The sequence below is a fragment of the Salvia splendens genome, chromosome 5 (genome assembly GCF_004379255.2).
Source record: "Salvia splendens isolate huo1 chromosome 5, SspV2, whole genome shotgun sequence".
Classification (NCBI taxonomy): domain Eukaryota; kingdom Viridiplantae; phylum Streptophyta; class Magnoliopsida; order Lamiales; family Lamiaceae; genus Salvia; species Salvia splendens.
Window position 1 is genome coordinate 18202415 of NC_056036.1, and position 20778 is coordinate 18223192.

At 36.3% G+C, this 20778-nt stretch overlaps 1 protein-coding gene across 3 annotated transcripts; it reads right to left on the reverse strand.

Moving 5' to 3' along the window:
• Positions 1-9750: 9750 nt before the first annotated feature.
• Positions 9751-20580, reverse strand: LOC121804931 (trafficking protein particle complex II-specific subunit 130 homolog). Of its 3 annotated transcripts, none has more exons than XM_042204652.1 (21): positions 20336-20578; positions 19532-19761; positions 19195-19376; positions 18781-18964; positions 17696-17786; positions 17272-17432; positions 16897-16986; positions 16651-16812; positions 16303-16364; positions 15953-16043; positions 15395-15558; positions 14306-14504; positions 13059-13604; positions 12748-12960; positions 12201-12582; positions 12016-12109; positions 11836-11920; positions 11200-11389; positions 10658-10953; positions 10272-10362; positions 9751-10193 (listed from the first exon to the last, which is right to left on the reverse strand). In XM_042204652.1, the coding sequence occupies exons 1-21, from the start codon at positions 20397-20399 to the stop codon at positions 10015-10017; spliced, it is 3756 nt and encodes a 1251-aa protein (XP_042060586.1). In that variant the 5' UTR covers positions 20400-20578; the 3' UTR covers positions 9751-10014. The 3 variants fall into 3 exon arrangements, with proteins under 3 accessions (XP_042060586.1, XP_042060585.1, XP_042060587.1); XM_042204651.1 differs by having other exon boundaries at positions 14306-14519; XM_042204653.1 differs by lacking the exons at positions 9751-10193; positions 10272-10362; positions 10658-10953 and having other exon boundaries at positions 11252-11389; positions 11836-11933; positions 14306-14519; positions 20336-20580.
• Positions 20581-20778: the final 198 nt, after the last annotated feature.

A 20778-nucleotide genomic window follows, 5' to 3' on the forward strand; every position in this document is an offset into this window, starting at 1 on the left:
CCATAGTTGCGATGTTGAATCGAAATTGGAAAGAAATATTGGAAAGATTGGAGGAAAATGGAAGTAAAATGGAGTTGGAAAAATGGAATGGAAGTGTAGTATTTTATACATAATTTTCGAAATTTAAAAAAAAATAAATTAAATTCCGCGGCCCAGCCGCGAATGGCGGCCCGCTGCAGTGGAGGGTCGCGGCTCACACGGCTCAGCCGCGTGAAGGCCGCGGCCGCGGCTCGCCCTCGGCTCTCGGCCCTGCGCCCCGCCCCCCGGCTCTCTGCAATGGGGGGCCGCGCACCGAGCCGCGGGTCGCGGCTCCCCCATTGTGGACACTCTTAAATCATGTTACTCTTTATATTTTCATTCATTACGTTGAAACGAATTAAGTCATATACAGATATAGAATTGTTCGTATTTTTGGAGCGAATTAGAAAATGAGTTGGACATATTTTTGAAATAGATTTTTGGTGAAATTTAAATAAGTTTGTAATTTCAGATTGTAAATAGCAATAGAGGTTTTAAATAAGAAACTTTATATTCTTATCTCGCGAGATTCTGTAAATTTCAATTTGAGTATATTAATATAAAAATTTTAGTGGATCATTGAATTAGTCTATTTTTTTTGGAAGAAGGTCTAATGATTATGTCTCAATCCCTTTTGACCAGTCGGCAAATTAGTAAATCTTAATTAAATCCTAATTACTCCAAATGAATGGTTGCCGAATGTTCAAATCTTATAATCCCGCTTATTTGACAGACTATATATTATCTACTCCCTCCGTCCGCAAATAGGAGTCTCATTTCCATTCGCCACGAGTTTTAAGAAATATTAAGAAAAGTGGGTGGAAGAAAGTTAGTGGAATATAAGTCTCACTTGTATATATTAGTTTTAAATGATATGTGAGTGGAATGAATGAGTTAGTGGAATGTGAGGACCTCTTACCATTTATAGTAATAATGAACCAGGACTCTTATTCGCGGACGGACTAAAATGGTAAAACAGGACTCCTATTTGCGGACAGATGTAGTATATACCTATATGCGAATGGGATAGGTATGTATTTTGGACGTGTTGTTTGATGGCTAAGATTTCTTATCTTGAAGACGGTGAAGATTAGTATTGCTATCGCATCCTTGTTTATCAGATAGGGTTGGATTAAATTAAATTAAATCAAATCAAATATAGAACTCAATTTTATTATGGAAATAATTAAAATGTAAAGATATGACTTACAGTTGAAATTAAAATTAATTAGATTTGTTTAATTCACAGTTATGTGTTTCATAATCGAAATCGAATGGCGTTGGATTTTCGAATTCTAAAAATCATGTTGATTAATTTCTTCCTCTTATTTTATTGTTTTGGCGTAAATTATTAATACAATATAGATAGATTATTTTATCCATTAAAAAATTCAATATATGAATTGTACTATATTACATGTTAGTCATCAAATTGATTTTGTTATATTATATTTAATAATTGAAAATAAAATAAGTATATTATTGATCATAGTTTTAGAAATGCTATAAATGACAAAAATATTTGACTGGTCAATTATTTTATCAACTATATTCTTGGGTGATACTCCATTGACATAAATATTTGACTGGTCAATTATTTTTTGACTATATTCTCGGAGTCACCCAAAAAGTGAAATGTTGGATATAGTTAATAATACAAAGGGGATTAATTAAAAATCTACGATACATTGTCTATAGAATATATCAATATATTCCAAAAGCCAAAATACTTACTCCTTCGGTCTAACTAAAACTGAAACATTTTTCATATTGGGATATCCAATTAAGAATGAAATGTTTCCTAAATGGAAACAACACTATCTCTAGTTTTTCCTTTCTCTTACTTTACTTTCTCTTTATTAACTTACAAAGTAACACTGCATAAAACCTCGTACCAAAAATTAAATGTTTCATATTTATTGGGACGACGAAAGTATTTGATAAGAGTTTATAATTTGATTCATTGTTAATGTGTGCATTTAGCATTGCTGAAAGTACTCGTGTTTAAATATTATTCAAATGTTACTTGAAATGCATATTATTGTGAAGTTTATTTTACTAAATATGAATCTGTATTAAATACTTTAAGCAATAATAGATAAGTGTGTATAAATATTGTTGCCTCAATAAATTTGCATGCATGTCATAAAGTTTAATTGACAAAATCATGTAGAATGGTCCGAACAAATTCAGTTTACACCAGGTATGATGACATTGGACCATGTCGTACTAACGGAAGATGATCCCTCGGCCATTACACATGATATCTCTAAAACTGAATTTTGGGAGAGATCTAAAAGTTGAGCTGAATCGTATAAGAATGACGATTACAGAAAATTTTGCAGTTCATGCTCAGGACAGGCTCAAGACAAAGTGGACGGAAATTAATACAAAAATTTAAAGAGTGTTCATGTACGGAATTGACTGATAAATCAATTGTAGGAAGCCCAATGAGTGCTAATTACAATTAAGTTTGATTGGTCTCAAGCTAATTCACGACCATATGACAGACATGTCTAACTTGACATCAAAATTAACGATATAGAGTATGTAGGTTCATGTACAATTCTAGTGTCCCAACTGTAGTACGATAATAATTGAGAAGAGAAATGCTAGGTTCACTGAAAATGATAAAATTGATGGGAGTGGTGAACCACAGAAGGTGGACATTCGATAGGTCAATGATAAGGTTTTCACATACTTCCATCGGAAAGATGTAATGGCTTCCCTCAACATCTCAATCTTCATGGGTGAGTTGTATTCCATGAGAAACTTTGACTTCAACTCTTTAAATGTTGCTATGTTGTAACCCGACAATGAGTCATACCATTCCCTTTCTTTATCCCTTAATTAAAAGGGAAATAAAGCTCTCTTGATTCGATCATGCTTCACATTTAGGGGTCTATGATTGATTGTTTATTCATAGAAGGCATTTAGATGACAAATCGGATCTTCATCATCACGGCCATGAAATAGATTTCCTTCATTAACCAAACTAATGTAGTGTGGTGGTTTGTTGACATTATCCATTGCGTATGCGAAATCTCCCGGGTGATCAACTCCTGATCTAAGAATATTGCCAAACCTCTCCACATGTGAGGCATCGTTTGGAATCCCTTCTTCATTTCCCTCCATAGATCCGGCTTTTGACAACTCACTATCCTACGAGCTTGAACTGAAAATTGGATTCTCTTGGACTGAGCTTTAATAACCCAGACAACTCTCTACTTCCAAACCCCTCGGTACTCTTCTATGATGGCGGTGTTCTCCTTGACCGAGTATGATGCATAAACAAGAGTTAACGCTTTACAATCACCTAGCTTGCAACCAAAAAATGAGATAAAACAAACCTACGAAACAAAATTAAACTAAAAAACAATATAAAACAAAAGCAATTAAACAACCAATTGGCCAACATAGGTACTCCGGTCACGAATATGTTTAATCATGGGTGAATATCCCTATAGGTCCTAGTTTGGATGCCAACAATTTTGAGTTGAGAGTGTCCCTAATCAATAGAGTTGAACACAATGTTTTCGCTAGAAGGGGCACTGAAGATGCTAACTGCCACCTAACCAAATTCCTTTAGATCGCAAAGACAGTTAAGCTGAATGGAGTAGACGACGATGACGTGAGGATAAGACTCTTTCCCTTGTCATTAATTGATGCTGCTAAAGATTGATATGAATGTTTGTTTGCACAAAAGGTAACCAAGTGGGACAATATAGTTGAGCTCTTTTTAGATAAATAGTACTCCCTTCATCCCATAATAGATGTCACACTTGAGGATTGATACAAGATTTTAGGAGGTGTTGTTTTATGTGTTAAGTGGAAAGAGAAAATAATATTATTTATGTTAATGTAAGAGATAACTTTTTCCAAAAAAAGAAATGTGACATCTTTTGTGGGACAAACTAAAATGGAAAGTGTGACATCTATTATGGGACGGAGGGAGTACTATTCTGGCACTATTCTGAAGTTGAAGGGTGAGATTTTCCAGTTCTTCCGATGACAAGACGAGCCCGGATCTTACATATAATTAAATTCATAATATGCACATGTATTGCTCGTACTATTCCACTAGTCCCACCTTTTTTTTATTAAAGATGATCAACAATGGTTCCCCATCTACTTTATAATGACTCATATCTTTGACTTATCGGTCGGAGGAAAAACGGCTTACCTACTAAGCTACTCTTATTTTTCGACTAGTCCCACTTCATTGCATGCAAATTCATATATACACGTATAACATACATACGTATTAAAGAGGTTTCCCAATTTTGCATTCTGTTCCTTTTCAAGAGGTACTTTTAAAAATGTAATTTGAATATCCAATGTCAAATCCATTTATATCTAGTCGGTGTACCGTGTATTAATTTAAAAGAGGGTACTATTAGTAAAATTTCAAAGTTCTAGACCTAATTAGATTGTAAATGCCATGATTAAGCATTAATTAATAGTGCACCTATTGTGGGAAAAGAAAAGGGAAAGCCTAAAAGTAGCAAAATTTAAAATAACTACTTTGCTAAAGCAAAAGTGATTCTAACCATGAAATAAAAATATAGTAATGCTAGCCAGTAGCCACTATTACATAAAATGTCATTTTACAAATGTATATTTTAATATTCCCAACAAAAATAAAAATTTGATAGTAGAATTTAAAAATCTAAAATTAGTGTTTACATAAAAATTAAATATGTTAACAGAAAAAAAATCTCGTCAAAGTAGCGAAAACTTGTTTGCAAGTAATGAGGAAAAAAGTTGGGAGATTTTGCACACTGAATTTCTTAGTTTTGTATTACAAATAGAATGAGATAGTTATGATTGACATGGAAGACGTAGAAGAATCTCCACTATTAACGAGTTCGTCGAGTTATTTTATTATGTAATTGACATGAAAGCTAAAGAGTTAAATCAATGTTTTGATGTAGTCAACACACTTACTTTAATGCGTGACAATTTCGAGTCCAGAGATTCATTTTTCGCATTTGATTCAGATAAGTTGTTTCACCTTGCTAGCTATTATCCACCTAGAATTTTCTAAAGTTTCTTTGAATGAGTTTGAAAGTCAACTTGAAAGCTTTATTTTTGATGTGCGGATAAATGAATTTTTTTGCTAGTGTCAAGAATAGGTGATCTTGCTCAAAAGATGGTTTTTACAAGAAAGCATAAAATTACCTTGGTTTATTTCTAATCAAGTTGTCATTGATCTTATTGGTTGCTATTGGCTTACTACCCTAAGTGGAAAGAGCTTTTTCAGCAAAAAAAAGTTTATCAAGAGATCTCTACGTAATAGCATGAGAGACCAATTTTTACGCTATTGCTTAGTTCGTATTTCACTTTTATATTTTAAATAGTGTAATTTAATTTATAGAAAAGTATTTTGTTTAATTTTAATTTTAAAATTGTTTTTGGATTCTATTCTACCAATATGTTGTTGTATTTTTCTCTCTATGTCAATGATTAACTTACCATCAAGGTATTTATGTTTTTATTGATGGCAAGCAAAACTATAATGAAGTTGTGAAACTGTATATCTAAATTTATGCATTTTCTTCCTATAAAATGTACAGCATCTCTAGAAATTAAGTATAATTTCCTAAGATATCAAAATTTTTTGGTCTACGAAAAATTCTTAGAAGTCAAAATTGTAGAAAATCAATAGTGACGTATGCTTATCCACATAAAACTAGGGAATAAGGTTGCATATAAACAAGCCGCTTGAACCATGCTTTTAGTATATACCATAATGTACATGAACCATGTTCAATACTACCATATATGTGTTGGATCAGTCCAACCTGATTGTAATACACCGAAAATCCGCTCAACGTTCATTCTTGTTGCCAACTACTTTGGAGAAAAACAATGCTCTCTTTGGATCCACTGAACACGTAATAGATTTGACGAACACCAGCTACCGTGAATAGATCTTATCCACCAAGTAGTAGCCTATAGTGTATATATAACACCTCACTTTTTGAACCCTAATTTTCGAACCGTAAAATTTTTACATTTAATGCTTTTAATGCATTGAAGTCCGTGGATTAAATGGCGAGTGAAATGATTAGTTGATATTCTTGTGACCTAATTGGATTTAGGGTTTTGACTGTGCGTTGACCGAGTCGACTTCGTTGATTACTTGACGTGGCTTTTGAACAACGGGTGCTTGGTGAATTTATTTGCTCGAATTGGTGATGGTGTAATCACAAATTAAAAACTTTAATAATTCCTTTCCGTGAGGAATATTTAATGGACTCAATTTCACAATGGATATGATAAAAATAAATAAACAATAAAGTCCGATCTCGTGAAACATAATTTATGGGCTACACAATTTAAATAAAATACAAAGGGATTAATGTAAGCCCAAATTTCCATCCTTCTTAATCCAGCGGTAGAAAAATAAATCTCCAAATCTGCTTTAATCTCTTCTACGCTCCTCCTCTTCAATCTGCAATCCATTGCAAATTTAAACCAGTCAATGAGTTGTTAATTCCTCAATCAATTTGACAATTATTTACCCCATTTAAGACACCACAAATTTGGGGTGTTTTCAATTCTTGAGAGATGCTGCAATTTCGGGGTTTCCTTGTTGTCCGACAGACTCAATTTTTGGGGAAGAAATGAGAGATAATTTAGTTAGTAATTTTCTCATTTTATTCAGCAAATTCATTTTGGGACTTTTCTTATGAAAGTACAGTAGAGAGAGGGAGTACAGTACACGATAGAAAAGGGATTAGGAGTATATGTTGAGTTTCCTTTTCTTTATTGCTCCACTATGTGTTACACAAATCCTTTTAGTAATTGATGATTGTTTTAAAATATTAGTGGGGGAGTATACATGTATTATTTTGTGAATGGAAGTACTACTTTTTATTGGGCAGATTTGTTTTTGAGTTGAATGGTCGTACCTAAGTTTCTAATGGGAAAAATTGTGATCTTACCGACAAAAATAATTCAAGCCTTCGGATGTATGCATCTTAATTATATTTTTGATTCCTTGTGTTGATATATGTGTTATTTTAATTTCAAAAGGTGATATCTCGCAAGTGAATCGTGATCGCAAGGGAAAGAATATAATTTCGGATTAAGCACTCGAGGTGGACTTTCTTTTAAATAAGGACAATGTCCTAACTATTTATCGATGAGAATGAAATGTGAAAATGTTTATCATGCCGTACTTTGGTTTTTAACGCGCCTATCTGAAATGGCATTGCCATTATTATTTAAATCAAATTCGGGTCCTTATAGGCCCGTAAACCCTACTTGGATTAGTATACACCTATGGTAGATCGTGTGCCAGCGTACGGGTTGGCCGGTCTAGTGACTTGGTTTGTGGCCACATTCCAAGTCATGTATGTGCAGATATGGTTGACGTCTATGGGAAAATGACTGCGCAGTCGTGATTTTGAACGATGAAATATTTTTGGTGCCTCAGGCCTTTCTAAAGCTTAAACCCCGATGGCTACTTTAAATTGGCATGATAAATATAATATTTTTGATAACTATTTTCGGCATAAGTCCACTGAGTATTTTATAGTACTCAGCCGTGCATGTGTTTTTCTTATATGCAGGTTGAGCGGCGACGAACTTGGGGGGGTGTTGAGTCGAACCTTAAATCATTGTTGGATTTATTTTGAACTCTGAGGGGCGTCGTGTCTTCATACATGGCGTCACTCTTACTCTTAGATGCTTCCGCTGAATTATGACACTTTTTCTCCATCATGTTTTTGAACCCCTTTTCACTCTTGGATTATAAATTATGATAATTGTTGACTTTGGTTTTAAAACCCAAGCATTTACTCTGATTTTCCCTCGTTATTTGAATATTAATTATCTTTGTCAGACTCTTTATTGAAACCCTAAAAAATTATCCTTTCTTAAAGTCTCATTAGTCGCGACCACCCACATTTATTAACCCTAAAAAGGACGGTCGTGACAGTATATTTGACGATTGGTAGTGAATTCCAAGGCCAATATTTTGTCGACGCTTACTTTGTTAACCAAAGGTGATTGGTTCAAGAAGTTGATATTTTTGTTCAACTTAGTCACAATAAAGTATGCATGCCAGATCCATAAACATTGGTGAACAACTACTTCAAGAATCAACTTCAGATGTGTGCCATTAGTGTAGGCACGTCTTCTGCCAACGAACAATTCTTCCATTTCAAATGCATGCAATCTATGCTACCGAGCATGCTGCTGGGGAAACCACGTACCATCTCATGCAAATTCATCAAGAATTAGACGTCATGCACGGTCAGCCTTCTCAAACAAGTGTCGCGAAAATCCTCGATGATTGCAATAAAATTTATTCACGCGCTAATGACTTGTGGACTTAGCAACTTGGAGACACTTGTTAAATAGGTCTTGAGAACTGTTGCATGCAAGCTGCTGAATCTATGTCGTGCACTTCTGCAATATCGAGAGTCCATCACTTCCAATTTCGTTGGGGCGTTACTGGAAATACTCCTCATGCTCTATCAAAGTGTTAGCAATGCGAAAAACAACGATCTGCACATGCAAAACCAACACTTATACCGTGAATAGATGTTATCCACCAAGTAGCCTATACTGTATATTTGACGATTGGTAGTGAATTCTAAGGCCAATATTTTGTCGACGCTTACTTTGTTAAACAAAGGTGATTGGTTCAAGAAGTTGATATTTTTGTTCAACTTAGTCAAAATAAAGTATGCATGTCAGATCCATAAACATTGGCGAGCTACTACTTCGAGAATCAACTTCAAATGTGTGTCACCAGTGTAGGCACGTCTTCTGCCAACGAACAATCTTCCATAAAAATGCATGCAATCTATGCTATCGGGCATGCTGCTAAGGAAACCACATACCATCTCATGCAAATTCATCAAGAATTAGACGTCATGCACGGTCGGCCTTCTCAAACAAGTGTCGCGAAAATCCTCGATGATTGCAATAAAATTTATTCACGCACTAATGACTTGTGGACTTAGCAACTTGGAGGCACTTGTTAAATAGGTCTTGAGAACTGTTGCATGCAAGCTGCCGATTTCATTGGGGCGTTACCGGAAATACTCCTCATACTCTGTCAAAGTGTTAGCAATGCGAAAAAACAACGATCTGCGCATGCAAAACTAACACCTAAACAAAGATGGACACCACTGGTGCTCGTAGGCAAAATAGTCCTGGACGAGGCATGCAACAACTTCTCCCGTTCTCGCGGTACATACGACCTAGGTCGCTAAGGCATTGAAACTACAGCCATCTGTTGCATCTGTCTTTCCACCATACAGTCGGGTGTGCCAATAATTGAACAACATCCTCGATATCAGAAGTATCATCTTTCCCCTGAGGATTCATCGAAATGTAGAGATGAAATTATAAATGACGATGAATTGCAATAGTTTAGTTTCATATTTATAGACAAAAATCGAATAAGAATGTAAAAAGTTATAATTTTAAATTAAAAAAATAGGTCAATGCAGTATTACGCCACGTATTGCCTCTGGTATGGCTCCAACGGTGCACCCCCACCCCACCAATCCGAGTGATGCAATGGAGTTCGGTGTGGTAACCAATCAAATGTTCATTTTACTATGTGACCTTAATTTTGTTATTTTTGTCAATATATGACCTTTAATTTAGTCTAGCATAAAAAATTACAACTTTCAAGTATCTAATTGGGCTCACCAATAATAAGCTACGGCGCGAGAAACACTATTCTAAGTGAGTCTATTACACATGTTTCACTCAAAGAAATAACAAAATTATCATTTTAGTTAAGTAGAACATCGTCATGCGTTGATGTCAAATACCAAGAACGCTATTATACATGAATGGCGAAAATCCTCAAACTATATAAAATCATGAAAATGATAGTGTTACCTGACTAGTGAAATCGTTACAATAATAAAAGAGGAAAAGAGAAAAAATCACTCCTACAAAAATGTCACATTCGAACAAAATCCGCAGCAAATTACTGTACGTTAAAACAGACGCAGCACGAGATCAGGCTGCTGGTACACAGTAAGACGAGCTGAAGGCCGGAGGTAAGACGCATACCAAATGCGGCCCCGGTGGGTTGCAACTTATATTTACCTTGTCGACATCCGGCAATCCGAGTTGAGGTGGCCGGACATATCCAGCAACAAGAGGAAGGCATAATATTGAGATCACTATTCTGGAACCTGTTAGAATATCATGAATTGTTAAGTGTCCATAGCTTAATAGGAGATGGCTACTGACAGTCAGACGGCGTTACTTACCTTGTTTTGTGGAGAGTGATGTATATCCTCTTTTTCTTCCAGCTACCATCCAGTTTTCTGAATTAACATTGACTTCATACAACACTTCATCCTGCCACACAGGAAAAATAATGATTTACGAGTATGAATGCAATGCGAATAGTACACAGTCAATGGTTCCTGACTGTGTAATAGATTCTTTGAATTAGTGGGAACATGATATTCCCCGACCATCTACATCATTATGGTCTATAATTAGCAATTCTTGTGTCAATTGTCCTAGAGACCGTGCCATTCAGCCACGGTGAATCTAACTTGGACAGCTCTAGTCATCATTCCAAACTTGAGAATACTCATTTTGAACTGATAGAATATTGAAACACAGAACAGAAAGTAAAATTACGTACAAGGTCATCAGAATCCACGTCCTTGCCCGAGTCCTTCAACCTTTCAACTCTCCAGTTCATGGTAACAAGTTGCCCAACTCGGAGACCATTTGAAGGAAGAGGAAGGAAACCAACTGCAAAGCAAGGGTCAAGTACTGGTCTTTGTAAAACAAGAGCGCTCCTAAAGGTCAAAGGGTCTGTTTCATTTTCAGGTCCAGTAAGTTCATTAGTTACGGGGCTATGAGCTCCAAGATTTCTGTTACCAGATATTGTATATCTGATATTTAATACACTGGTTGGATCCGATTCCTCTCCATCTGCGAAAGTAAGATTAACTAATTAGATACAAACACATAGCATTTCTCTGTTAAAGAATAAATTAAAAATGAATAGACGAGAATGCACCAGTTCATAATAGAAGTATAGCTACACTTATCTATGGATATTATGCATAGATTATATGCGAGCCTATTTCAGTTATCAGTAAGAAAATGCTTTAAAAGTGGCAGATATGAAAGAATGAAGCAAGAAATGAGAGAACTTAACCAGAAAGCTGGGCCTACCTTTGGCTGGTGTATCTACCACGCAGATGCTAAACAGAATTCCAGCTCTTGATTTAGAAGAAACAATAAGAGGAAAGAACTTAGACACCGGTCTCCCATCACCTTTTCCAGTATGAGCAAAGCCATCCTGAAGATCTAGCCAAGCATCAGAGACGGTCAGCGAAGCTTTCACCTGTGACTGCAAAATTACCTGAGAAAGATGGGAGGAGAAGGGAACCAACAATTAGAAGGTACTGACCGATTCCACTGATGGGATTGGTCGATATATCGTTAAGATTCAGAGTTTAGCTTCATGTGAACTTCAACATGTACATGATTTTTCACATTTTCTGGTTCTAGTAATTTTGTAGATCTTTTCTGTTCTGATTTATCTTCAGACAATTCCTTCCGTTTCTTATTCCCCGCCATCTGTTTCATTTTATTTATTTGTTTATTTTGTTAGGGGAAACCGGGGTTGGGGGTTATAAGGACAGGATATCAGATGATCAGGTGAAAACTTGTTAAAGCTGTAATATTATGCCAAAACTTAAACAACTATTTGTTACACTAAAAAATGAAAAGAAAAGAAAGAAAACTGTAGAGTAATTTGAAGAGTGTGCATTGTAAAGTTGCACAGTGAAATTGCAGCGTATATACCTGCAAGAGCAAAGTACCATCACTGCATTTGTCTGCAACGCGTGTAGTCACATGGAAAGGATCCGTAAAATGCACAGCTACTGTCCTGTGATGTAATCCTATTTATTTCAGTCTTGAGTTACTACTAAAAGTAGGATTCAGAAGAAAACTACAGTAAAAATAAAATAAAAAGGCTGGTACTTCTCAAATGTCTGGTTATGAGAAACTCCAAAATCAAGTCTCAGAGCAATCGTCCTCAATCCATCCACAATACTTTGTCTCTGAGGAACTGTACCTGGAAAGAACAAAAAAATGAAATAGTTACTCAAAGCATTAAACCATAAATCTTTTAAAGTTCGAGGTATCAAAACTTTTGTGATACCAACCTGCAGGAGTCCCCTCAGCTAAGCGATGACTGATGGCCTTTAATGGAATCCATAAGACTGAAGTTATATTGCTTGTCCAGTCAGGCAAATTGATCTTGCCATCTTCTAGGCTCAATTGTTTAACGTCAGCAGATACTGGAGAATGCTTGTCAGGTGGACTATCCGAGTGGTCAGTGTTATTTGCCCCAAATTCATGCTTCTCAATTTCGATTTCATGCTTCTCTGCAATGCTCAAGCCAGGGCCGGTGTCTATGTGCAGTACAGCACCATTAAGGGAATAGTTTATTGGTTTAACAATTATCCCAACCCACTGTGTTTCATTCATCAGTAAAGCGGATGAAACAGCAGCCGCAAGATCAACCAGAGACCTTGGTCTGGCCACCTATATAAATAATAAAGTTAGAAACCTCTATTCTTACTATGCACAACACACAGTATGATATGTAAATTAATGTGCCATCATCACATGTAAAATTCTATATCACCAGCTCAGCAGAATGTGTAGCTCAACTCATGAAAAAAGACCTACACAGTACACACATAATACCTTCAAGACAGGTCTTGTTGGCTTTTCAAAACTCATAAAATCATCAGTGTCTGCAGGCCCACCTTTCGAGAAACTATGTGATCTAAATCTTAATTGACCAATCTGTCCTGTGAGAGCCCCCAACACATAGGAACCTGGTTTCTGTGGGGGCAAAGAAACAGTAATATTGTTCCTGCCGGGCCTTAGCACAATAGCTTCGGAGCTCTTTATTGCCTGAATACATAAGAAGCTTGGGTTACCCTTTCTAAGCAAACGATGCAGGTGTGGAAACATGGCATGGAGGAAGTTTGATGATCACAAGGAAAGTGTACCTTAGCACCCTCATCAGTACTATTGGTAGCTGTAAGCATAACACTAAGTGATTCAAGAGTAATATCATCTGGAAACCCACTCCATAGAGCAACTGTGAGTGTGCCAGGGTCCCCATCACAAAGCTCTAGAGGAGGTCCCTGATTGCTTGAAAATGTTATTAAGGAGGAGACATCTAGTGGCACAGGATGCTCCATTTCACTATGAGCAAGACGGACAACTTCAGACTGAAATGCTTGTCGTTCCTTGGGTAAGAACAACCCTTGATCTAAGGACAACAATTTCACACAAGAAGATAAGTAGCCAGCTTGATCATTCAAGATCTTTTGACACTCGGCCAAATTTGGAAGAACTTCTGCCAGCAAGTTCTCCCATCCTTCACCCGCATAAAGAGCACAAACTTTCTCATACAAATTTGCTGCAAGATCATAATTTTCATGCTTATGGTGCACAGCTGCAATTTCACCATCAAGGACAACTCCATGTCTCTTCCACCAAGAACGATGATAACTGTCTGCAGCACCCTTGCACAGATCTAGATATTTTTTCTGGAAAATGAAAATCAAACAGATATTTGATGAAATGATAGTAACACATAGCTCTGGAGAAATTATAACACAGTAGAGGTAACTTAACATAGGTCAGTAAAGGAATAAACTTTAACAATTACGGACTACTATTAATTAAAGAAAAAAGTGTTCTCTAAGAAGAGTTACCAATCAAACAACCCCAGTTACTCTTGATAACAGTGCTTCTACTTCCAAAGTTCATTTAGAGATCATTTTCTTATGCTTTATAAAACAATAGTAAGCTCCAAAATCATACGTTCAGACTTCTTGCGAACAATCTATCAACCATTCAGATAAAACAGCTAAACGAGCTTATGATGTTTCTAAGAAGTAATTCAACAGCTCTATTCTTAGAAAGAGCTTAATAAGGTATAAAATCTCATTTTTCATAAGCTCCCTCATTAAATACTATAGGATACGGTACCATAGATGCCCTCTACAAGTCTTAAGTTCCAACCATAGATCCAATTACAATTTTGTTCAGATATCAAATCATAAGGTTATCAACCAGACCTGCAGATGAGGTTCACAATTGAGTCATTGACACGGAGTAATCCAATCTATCGAGATCAGATTTTAAGTGTAGACATCTATGCTATATATTGTACTAGTTAACCACTTGACGTTGACAATAATTTGAGAGAACTTCATTAGAATGTAGAGACATGAAAATCAATTACCTCAAATTCTTCAACAGAGGATAAACATTTCCACAACTCTGCATCAGAAATTGTATTCCTTAAAGCATGCTCAGAAGCAACAAATATCTCTGCAAGTTTCATAGGCCGGTCAATTGAACCATCAAAGTTTCCAGGTGAAGACAAGGTCCTTGACATGGAAACACTGCTCATTTTTTGCACCGCGGATGGAGTTCCTGAACTGTCTAACAGAGGTCTGAGAGGAATCAAGAAAATTTTCCATTTTAATGCAGTTATATGCATGCATATCCATACACAACTAAATAAAAGTAACAGTATATACAGCCCCTACTATTTTGTAGAAGTTCAGTTTACCAGACAGGACAACTGTAAGCAGAGAATAAGAACTCAGAAAGGTCTTTTGCTTATTCAATTAAAAAAATCTTTCCCTTATTATATTTATATTTACTGAAGTACATCCCATAACTAATGAATTCTACCATGTCATATTTACAAAATTGAGCAAGGTTGTCTCCATTAATTTGCATACAAGTGAGACTAAATGTCCCACCAGTGAGAAAGAAACCATTTAAAAGACCAACAAAAACCCAAGAGTATAAAGGCCCAACTCCCAAGTCGGTCTATCAAAACCTTTTTATAATGTATAACTCAAGTGTTCGGCATCTATCTATTCTACCCATGATTTTGTAGGCATGAATTATCTCCGTATCCTTCAAAACCTATAAACTTTCTCCAGTATTCTCAAGTGATAGCAGCATCATGAGTACTTCCAAACAGATAGTGTATGTATATTCAGAACAATTTTTTGTAACTGAATCAGGAATTTTTGGTGTTAAGCACTGTTTTGATTTTCCTTGGAAGAATCTCTATAGCTAGATACCCGAACCAAACAGAAATCTGGCTTAGCTTATAATCATTTTTTTTAATATCTGTTTAGGTCATTTTCTTGTTTGTAACGTAACTTGATCAGATCAAAATGGGTAGAAGTGGTATTTACTAGTATTTGATTGTTTTTAGTCTAGCTCAGACAAAGGTTATAAGGCAAGCTTTGTTTGCATTGCCTATGAAATGTGTATAGCTGAATCTATGCAAACCAGAAAGTTTCATTACCCATCACCAGAACTAGGACGGCCGTCAAACAAGTCAGACATATTTCCAGCTGAAAGAGATGCTCTACGACGATTTGCCTCGCGCAAAAGAACAGACGGTTCCAAAGGAAGGGGCTTCCTCTGAATGCCGAAGTGCTTAAGTCGTGGAGATTCTTGGAGAATCATCTGCACAACCAGTGTAGAATATAGCTATTACATGCATTTTCATGATTATATCAATAAATATGTACCAATAATATTAATGCATACATCTTGAAGATGGGTATGCAGGAAGTATCTCCAATTATGAAGCTAAGCAATTAGTGAAGAGGGAAAAAGTGAAGCTAAGACATTTTGCAATGAAAATTGTGAATTCGGTTCTGTTGGTAGTTTGAATGTTGACAAAAATAAAATCATATGATAAATCCTTATTAAAGCACAACCATTTAGCAACATGATTATCGTATCAGATAATGCCTCTTTAAAAACCCTCCGACTAAGCTAATTAAAAGATATACTGAAAGCATTTTGTTTAATAGTTTTCGCTATGCAACATTCCATTGTTATTGTTCAGACTTACCTTTTCTTTTGCAAGCACCTCAGATGAAGCATCAGGTGGAAGTGGTGGCCAAACTGCTGGCTTAGGCCAAGGCAACATGCTGAGTGAAGCACTACAAGGAAAATACAAGAGTTATAGCAGTGTGCAGGAAAATGTAGAATTCTTTATGGTGATTAACAGATTGACTAAGGTTCTCCAGGCAGAAAACTTTCCTTTTGCAGTTTTGCCAACATTACCAACTATATGATTTCTGTAAAAGTTCATATCAATAAGATCTTTCACAGAATAACAACTAAATACTGCTAGATCTAGTTTTTCTGGGGAAGGATACAAAGAACCAGTACAAGATTACAGTAAAATCGAGTGCTTACCTGTTAACAGGACTTCTTTCAATATCTGATCCATAACCAACTAAATGCCCTAGCCGCATAAACTGCCGCAAAAATAAATTATGTCAACTGAGAACTACCTTTACTCTGGTCAACAACTGGGAAAATAAATATGATACGTCCCTCTCCTGACAGGTGGGAGAAAGGGGTAATAATGTTCAAACCGAATTAAAACAGTATCTCAAAGCCTACTATCCTAACAAATATCAGCATTTCATGACCTATCTCCAGGAAAATATGCATTCTCTGCACTTGTATTGGCAAGGAAACAGGATGATGCTATACACTTTTCAGTAATCTAAAATTATTCTTGTGAAATTGTATTATGACCTTTGTATGGCATAAAGTATGTAACTCCCCTTGGACACGGTAAAACTCCTTTTCAACATCAGGTGTTGCTAGTCCATCTTTGTAGTTAGAAGTAGTTGCACCAATTAATGCCAAGCAAGCTGTGATCACCCAGACTTCACGCATACAAAATGGCAACATACTCTGAGAAAACCAAAAATACAAAAGATGAAAAATCCAACATAGTTTCTTAAGATAAAAAAAGCCATCAGAACTTAATGCTAATACCTCATGCAACGCCAATGCTCCTGAGAAGCTGATTATGAACGAATAACCCCTTGATGCAACCTCAAATGGGCGCTTTAATTTGAAGAGAAGCTGAAGTCGAGGAAACCATTTTAGAGCATATGTGAAGGTTCGAGCAAAATATAATTAAAGAAGCAAAATATTTCTCTGGAGAAACCGAGAAAAGCAAAATGTTCAACTCATATGGAACAGCCACTTCCCTTAGATTTCACCAACATAATTTTTTATCTTAAATATTGTAGAACAGTAGAAGAAAACAAAATAATTGAAAGGGAAGCCTGTATTATGACAGATCATCATGGCATACATGATACATATTGAAAACAGACTTAAGTACATATACAACAACGTCCATACCTTTGCTTGACAGGCAAATAAATACTGCCTGAACTCGAACTCCCTAAAAGAGTCATCTTGAACAATCTGTGCTAATGCTTTTTTCCCAGAGTCAAGCAGTGTAGCCTGATCATCTCCCTTCTCCACTCCTCCAAAGTCCCTCTGCTTTCCTGCCATGTTAACTGGAATGCAGGACAGTGAAATGAAATTTAAAAAAATACAGCAACCAGCATGTCAACAGCCTCCTTCCACCCACCAAAGCCCCTTTTTCCATGAAATAAATCAACAGTTTCATCTTTAATTTAAAAAATGAATTGTTTCATTCAGAAAAGCAAAAGAACAATGATGAGCACCAATTACACAAATACAATCTGAACTTTTTTTTGTTCTAATCATCTTGAATTCCAAAAACATTAAAAAGTAAGATAGGACATTTGTGAAGCACCTGTTTCCAAATAACAGAGTTCAAGCTCATCATATTCACGCAAAGCATCTTCATGGAGATGAGCAACTTCAAACATAAAAGCCAAACTTTCCTGTCATAGAGGGGAATATCATTAGTATTAATAGTATATGACAAGAGGCCTCACAAACTTTACAAGATTGAGTTAAGTTGATCTGAAAAGGGCCAAAGGAATCAGAAATTTGCACATAGCTTTAAAAAAATATCTATGTATAGTGGTCGTTGCAGAATCAAGAAACATTTTGGTGGTATTTTGTGGCACTTTATAACAGGATAAAAAAGGAAGTGATCAAATAAGGGCAATAATTAGTTCAGAAAAATCAACATTCCCTATTAAGGCTTCATGCCACACTTTTAGAAACTAAAGACTGGACCCAAAATCAGGCCCCTCTGTATCATTCACCTAGATATCAATTGTTTCTTACTTTAAGACTAGATGTCAGTAGTCCCACCCCACAGTGCTATAATCTTTTGCATGCTTTCCAATCCCATGTAACCAAAAGTTCCTCATATGTGCTATGTATACCTTTTACTTCTAGGAATGAGATATGGAAATTCTTTCTCTCCCAAAAATTAAGAAGCAATACTACTGGATATAATACATGTATCTTTGAGCTATTGTCAATTAGCAATTTATGCAGGACCTCATTTGTTTATATTCAGCAATTCAGTTATGCAGCTTCACACTTAACTATCTGTCTAGTATCATCATTAAAAGTATCCCTCAAGCAATCACAAGGCTTTCTCCAATGTAATTGCCCTGAATCAGTATCAGATCTTAGGTAAATTTCTAATCTTGTGAGTACTAGATGAGGGATTTTATTCTATTTTCTTTGTTCTTGGTCAAAGCCACAATTGCCTGGGAAAGGGGTTTGTCTGGGCCTGTCTCTGATGTTGTTAGCGCTTTGGAAAAGGAATATACAACTATATTTTCAAGAAAAAGTAAAAAAGTATAGATAGTTCCTAAGTAGCAAGGCAGTGAGCTTACACTATAATTTCTGAATGGGCTTTTAACTGAATACTGATTTACAAAAATAACTTTAAAAAATCAGTAACGAGAAAAGTACCTTCAGAATGAAAAAATTGAAGAAGTTCCAAACCGGCATGAATCTCTGTTCGCTGAGCTTTCGAATTTCTTCTTCATAAAACTGAATACGTCTATCAAGTGTATTTCTGATGCATTCCATAATTTTAGCCTCCAAATCATCCCAGAAACTTGGATCAGGTCCATGAATATCCAATTTGCAGCACCTATATGAAGCAATTGAGAGACTGTCAAATCAGGATTGCCTGTCTATGACTGTAAGAAATTTTGATTTGTATTCACTTGATCCTTTCTACTCACAAAATTGTAGCCAGCATGAGAAAACAGATACATTATGTTACAGTTCTAATTCCACTATCAGTTAAAATATAGAATTTCACAACATTTGCACCAGCATAAAGCTAAAGAAACAACATGATTCCAGTAGAAGTCTAACCTTTCCCTCTTTTTGGAACTGAAATCAACTTCAAGTTTCGCATGTACTTTTTTGGCCATCTTGGTGGCCTGATCGTTGTGAGCTGGTGCTTTAGACACATAAACAATAAACCATTCTCGTTCATCATTTTGAACTATTAATTTGACTCGTGGTTTAAGAATGTTCTTGAACTCGTCAAGATCCTACAAGTGCAGGAAAGATTTGCACATTGAAAAAAAAGCATACAAATGAATAAGGAGAAAGATGAAAACAGTTAGCCCACAGAGAATAGAAGTCCCAGCAAGTGGGGTGATAGAGTAATTAACTTCAACATATCTCGAGATGCCAAAATTCTTACCTCACAAGTAACAAGAACAATAGTTGCATACGGCTCCCGGAACCAAAACAACGACTGCTCTTGAGGAAACCTACTACGCAGTCTTGCATCCGTTGTCAGTATAAATTCAGCAGGTAGTTCATCAACAAGCACAGGATTGCGGGTCTTGTTGTTAAGAGATGCCCTTTTGAAAGGCAACCTCTCTTCAAAGCCCTTCTTGATGGTAGGCCACAAATCACTTACATCCTCAACTAAAACAAAATAAAACAATACTAGTAAACTACCATCAACAATTAGCAAAACGCTTCATAACAAGTACACAACTGATTACATGCGCAACATTGCTTTGTATAAACAAAAACTCACAATCTATGGCCTATACTGAAGAATCATGCCGACTTCAGCACATAGGCTGTTTGTTAGCTTTCTATATCCAAAACATTTGACATACAACATAATTCAAGGTATCAATCTGCAATAGCTAATTCTGATAGTTAATTCAAACTTATGCTGGTTTCTTCACTACTCAAATTAGAACATTTAACTATTCGAATTAAAATGATCCATCGTAACGGCAGAAACAGCGCCAGGAAAGAAAAACACAAAAATAGTCACCATACAAAGCAATTCTTCTTCAACTGGATCAAAATGCTATAATCTCGTACATAGATCAATGCAATCAATATATCTAACAATGAGCAGGCAATTAACTCTTAAAAAGGCGCAATTAAGCCCCAGAGACAATCAAAACCCCAACAAACAAACAAACAAACAAACAAAAACAAGGCGGCAGCGAGAAGATAGCAAAATTGAAAATGGAGTTACCGGAGAGAACGATGTGAGCAAATGATGATTTGATACTCTGAAACTGAGGCAAAAAGGTCGCCATATCTTCAGCGATCTGCGGAGAGCATGAGTGAGTGGAGATCGGAGAGCGAGAGAGCGTCAGTAGAGGAAACGTGAGCACGGTGAGAGATGGGGAAACTCTTTTGCAGCTGCCGATTTAATCGCGGTCAGCAGATTTGCTTGCAGCTCTGCTCCGATCCAACTTGGGATCCATGGATTTTCATTTTGGAGGAAAAACACGTTTTATTTTGTTATCAATCCAACTCGCTCTACCAAGAGCATCCGCAATGGCGGACTTCCACGCGGAATTTCCACGGACGTCCCGGAATTTCGTTGCTGACGTCCGCCGCTAGGCGTGCCCGCCACGGATACGGAATTGGGCTGAGGACGTCGCAGGTCCGGGCGTTAAGCGGAATCCGCGG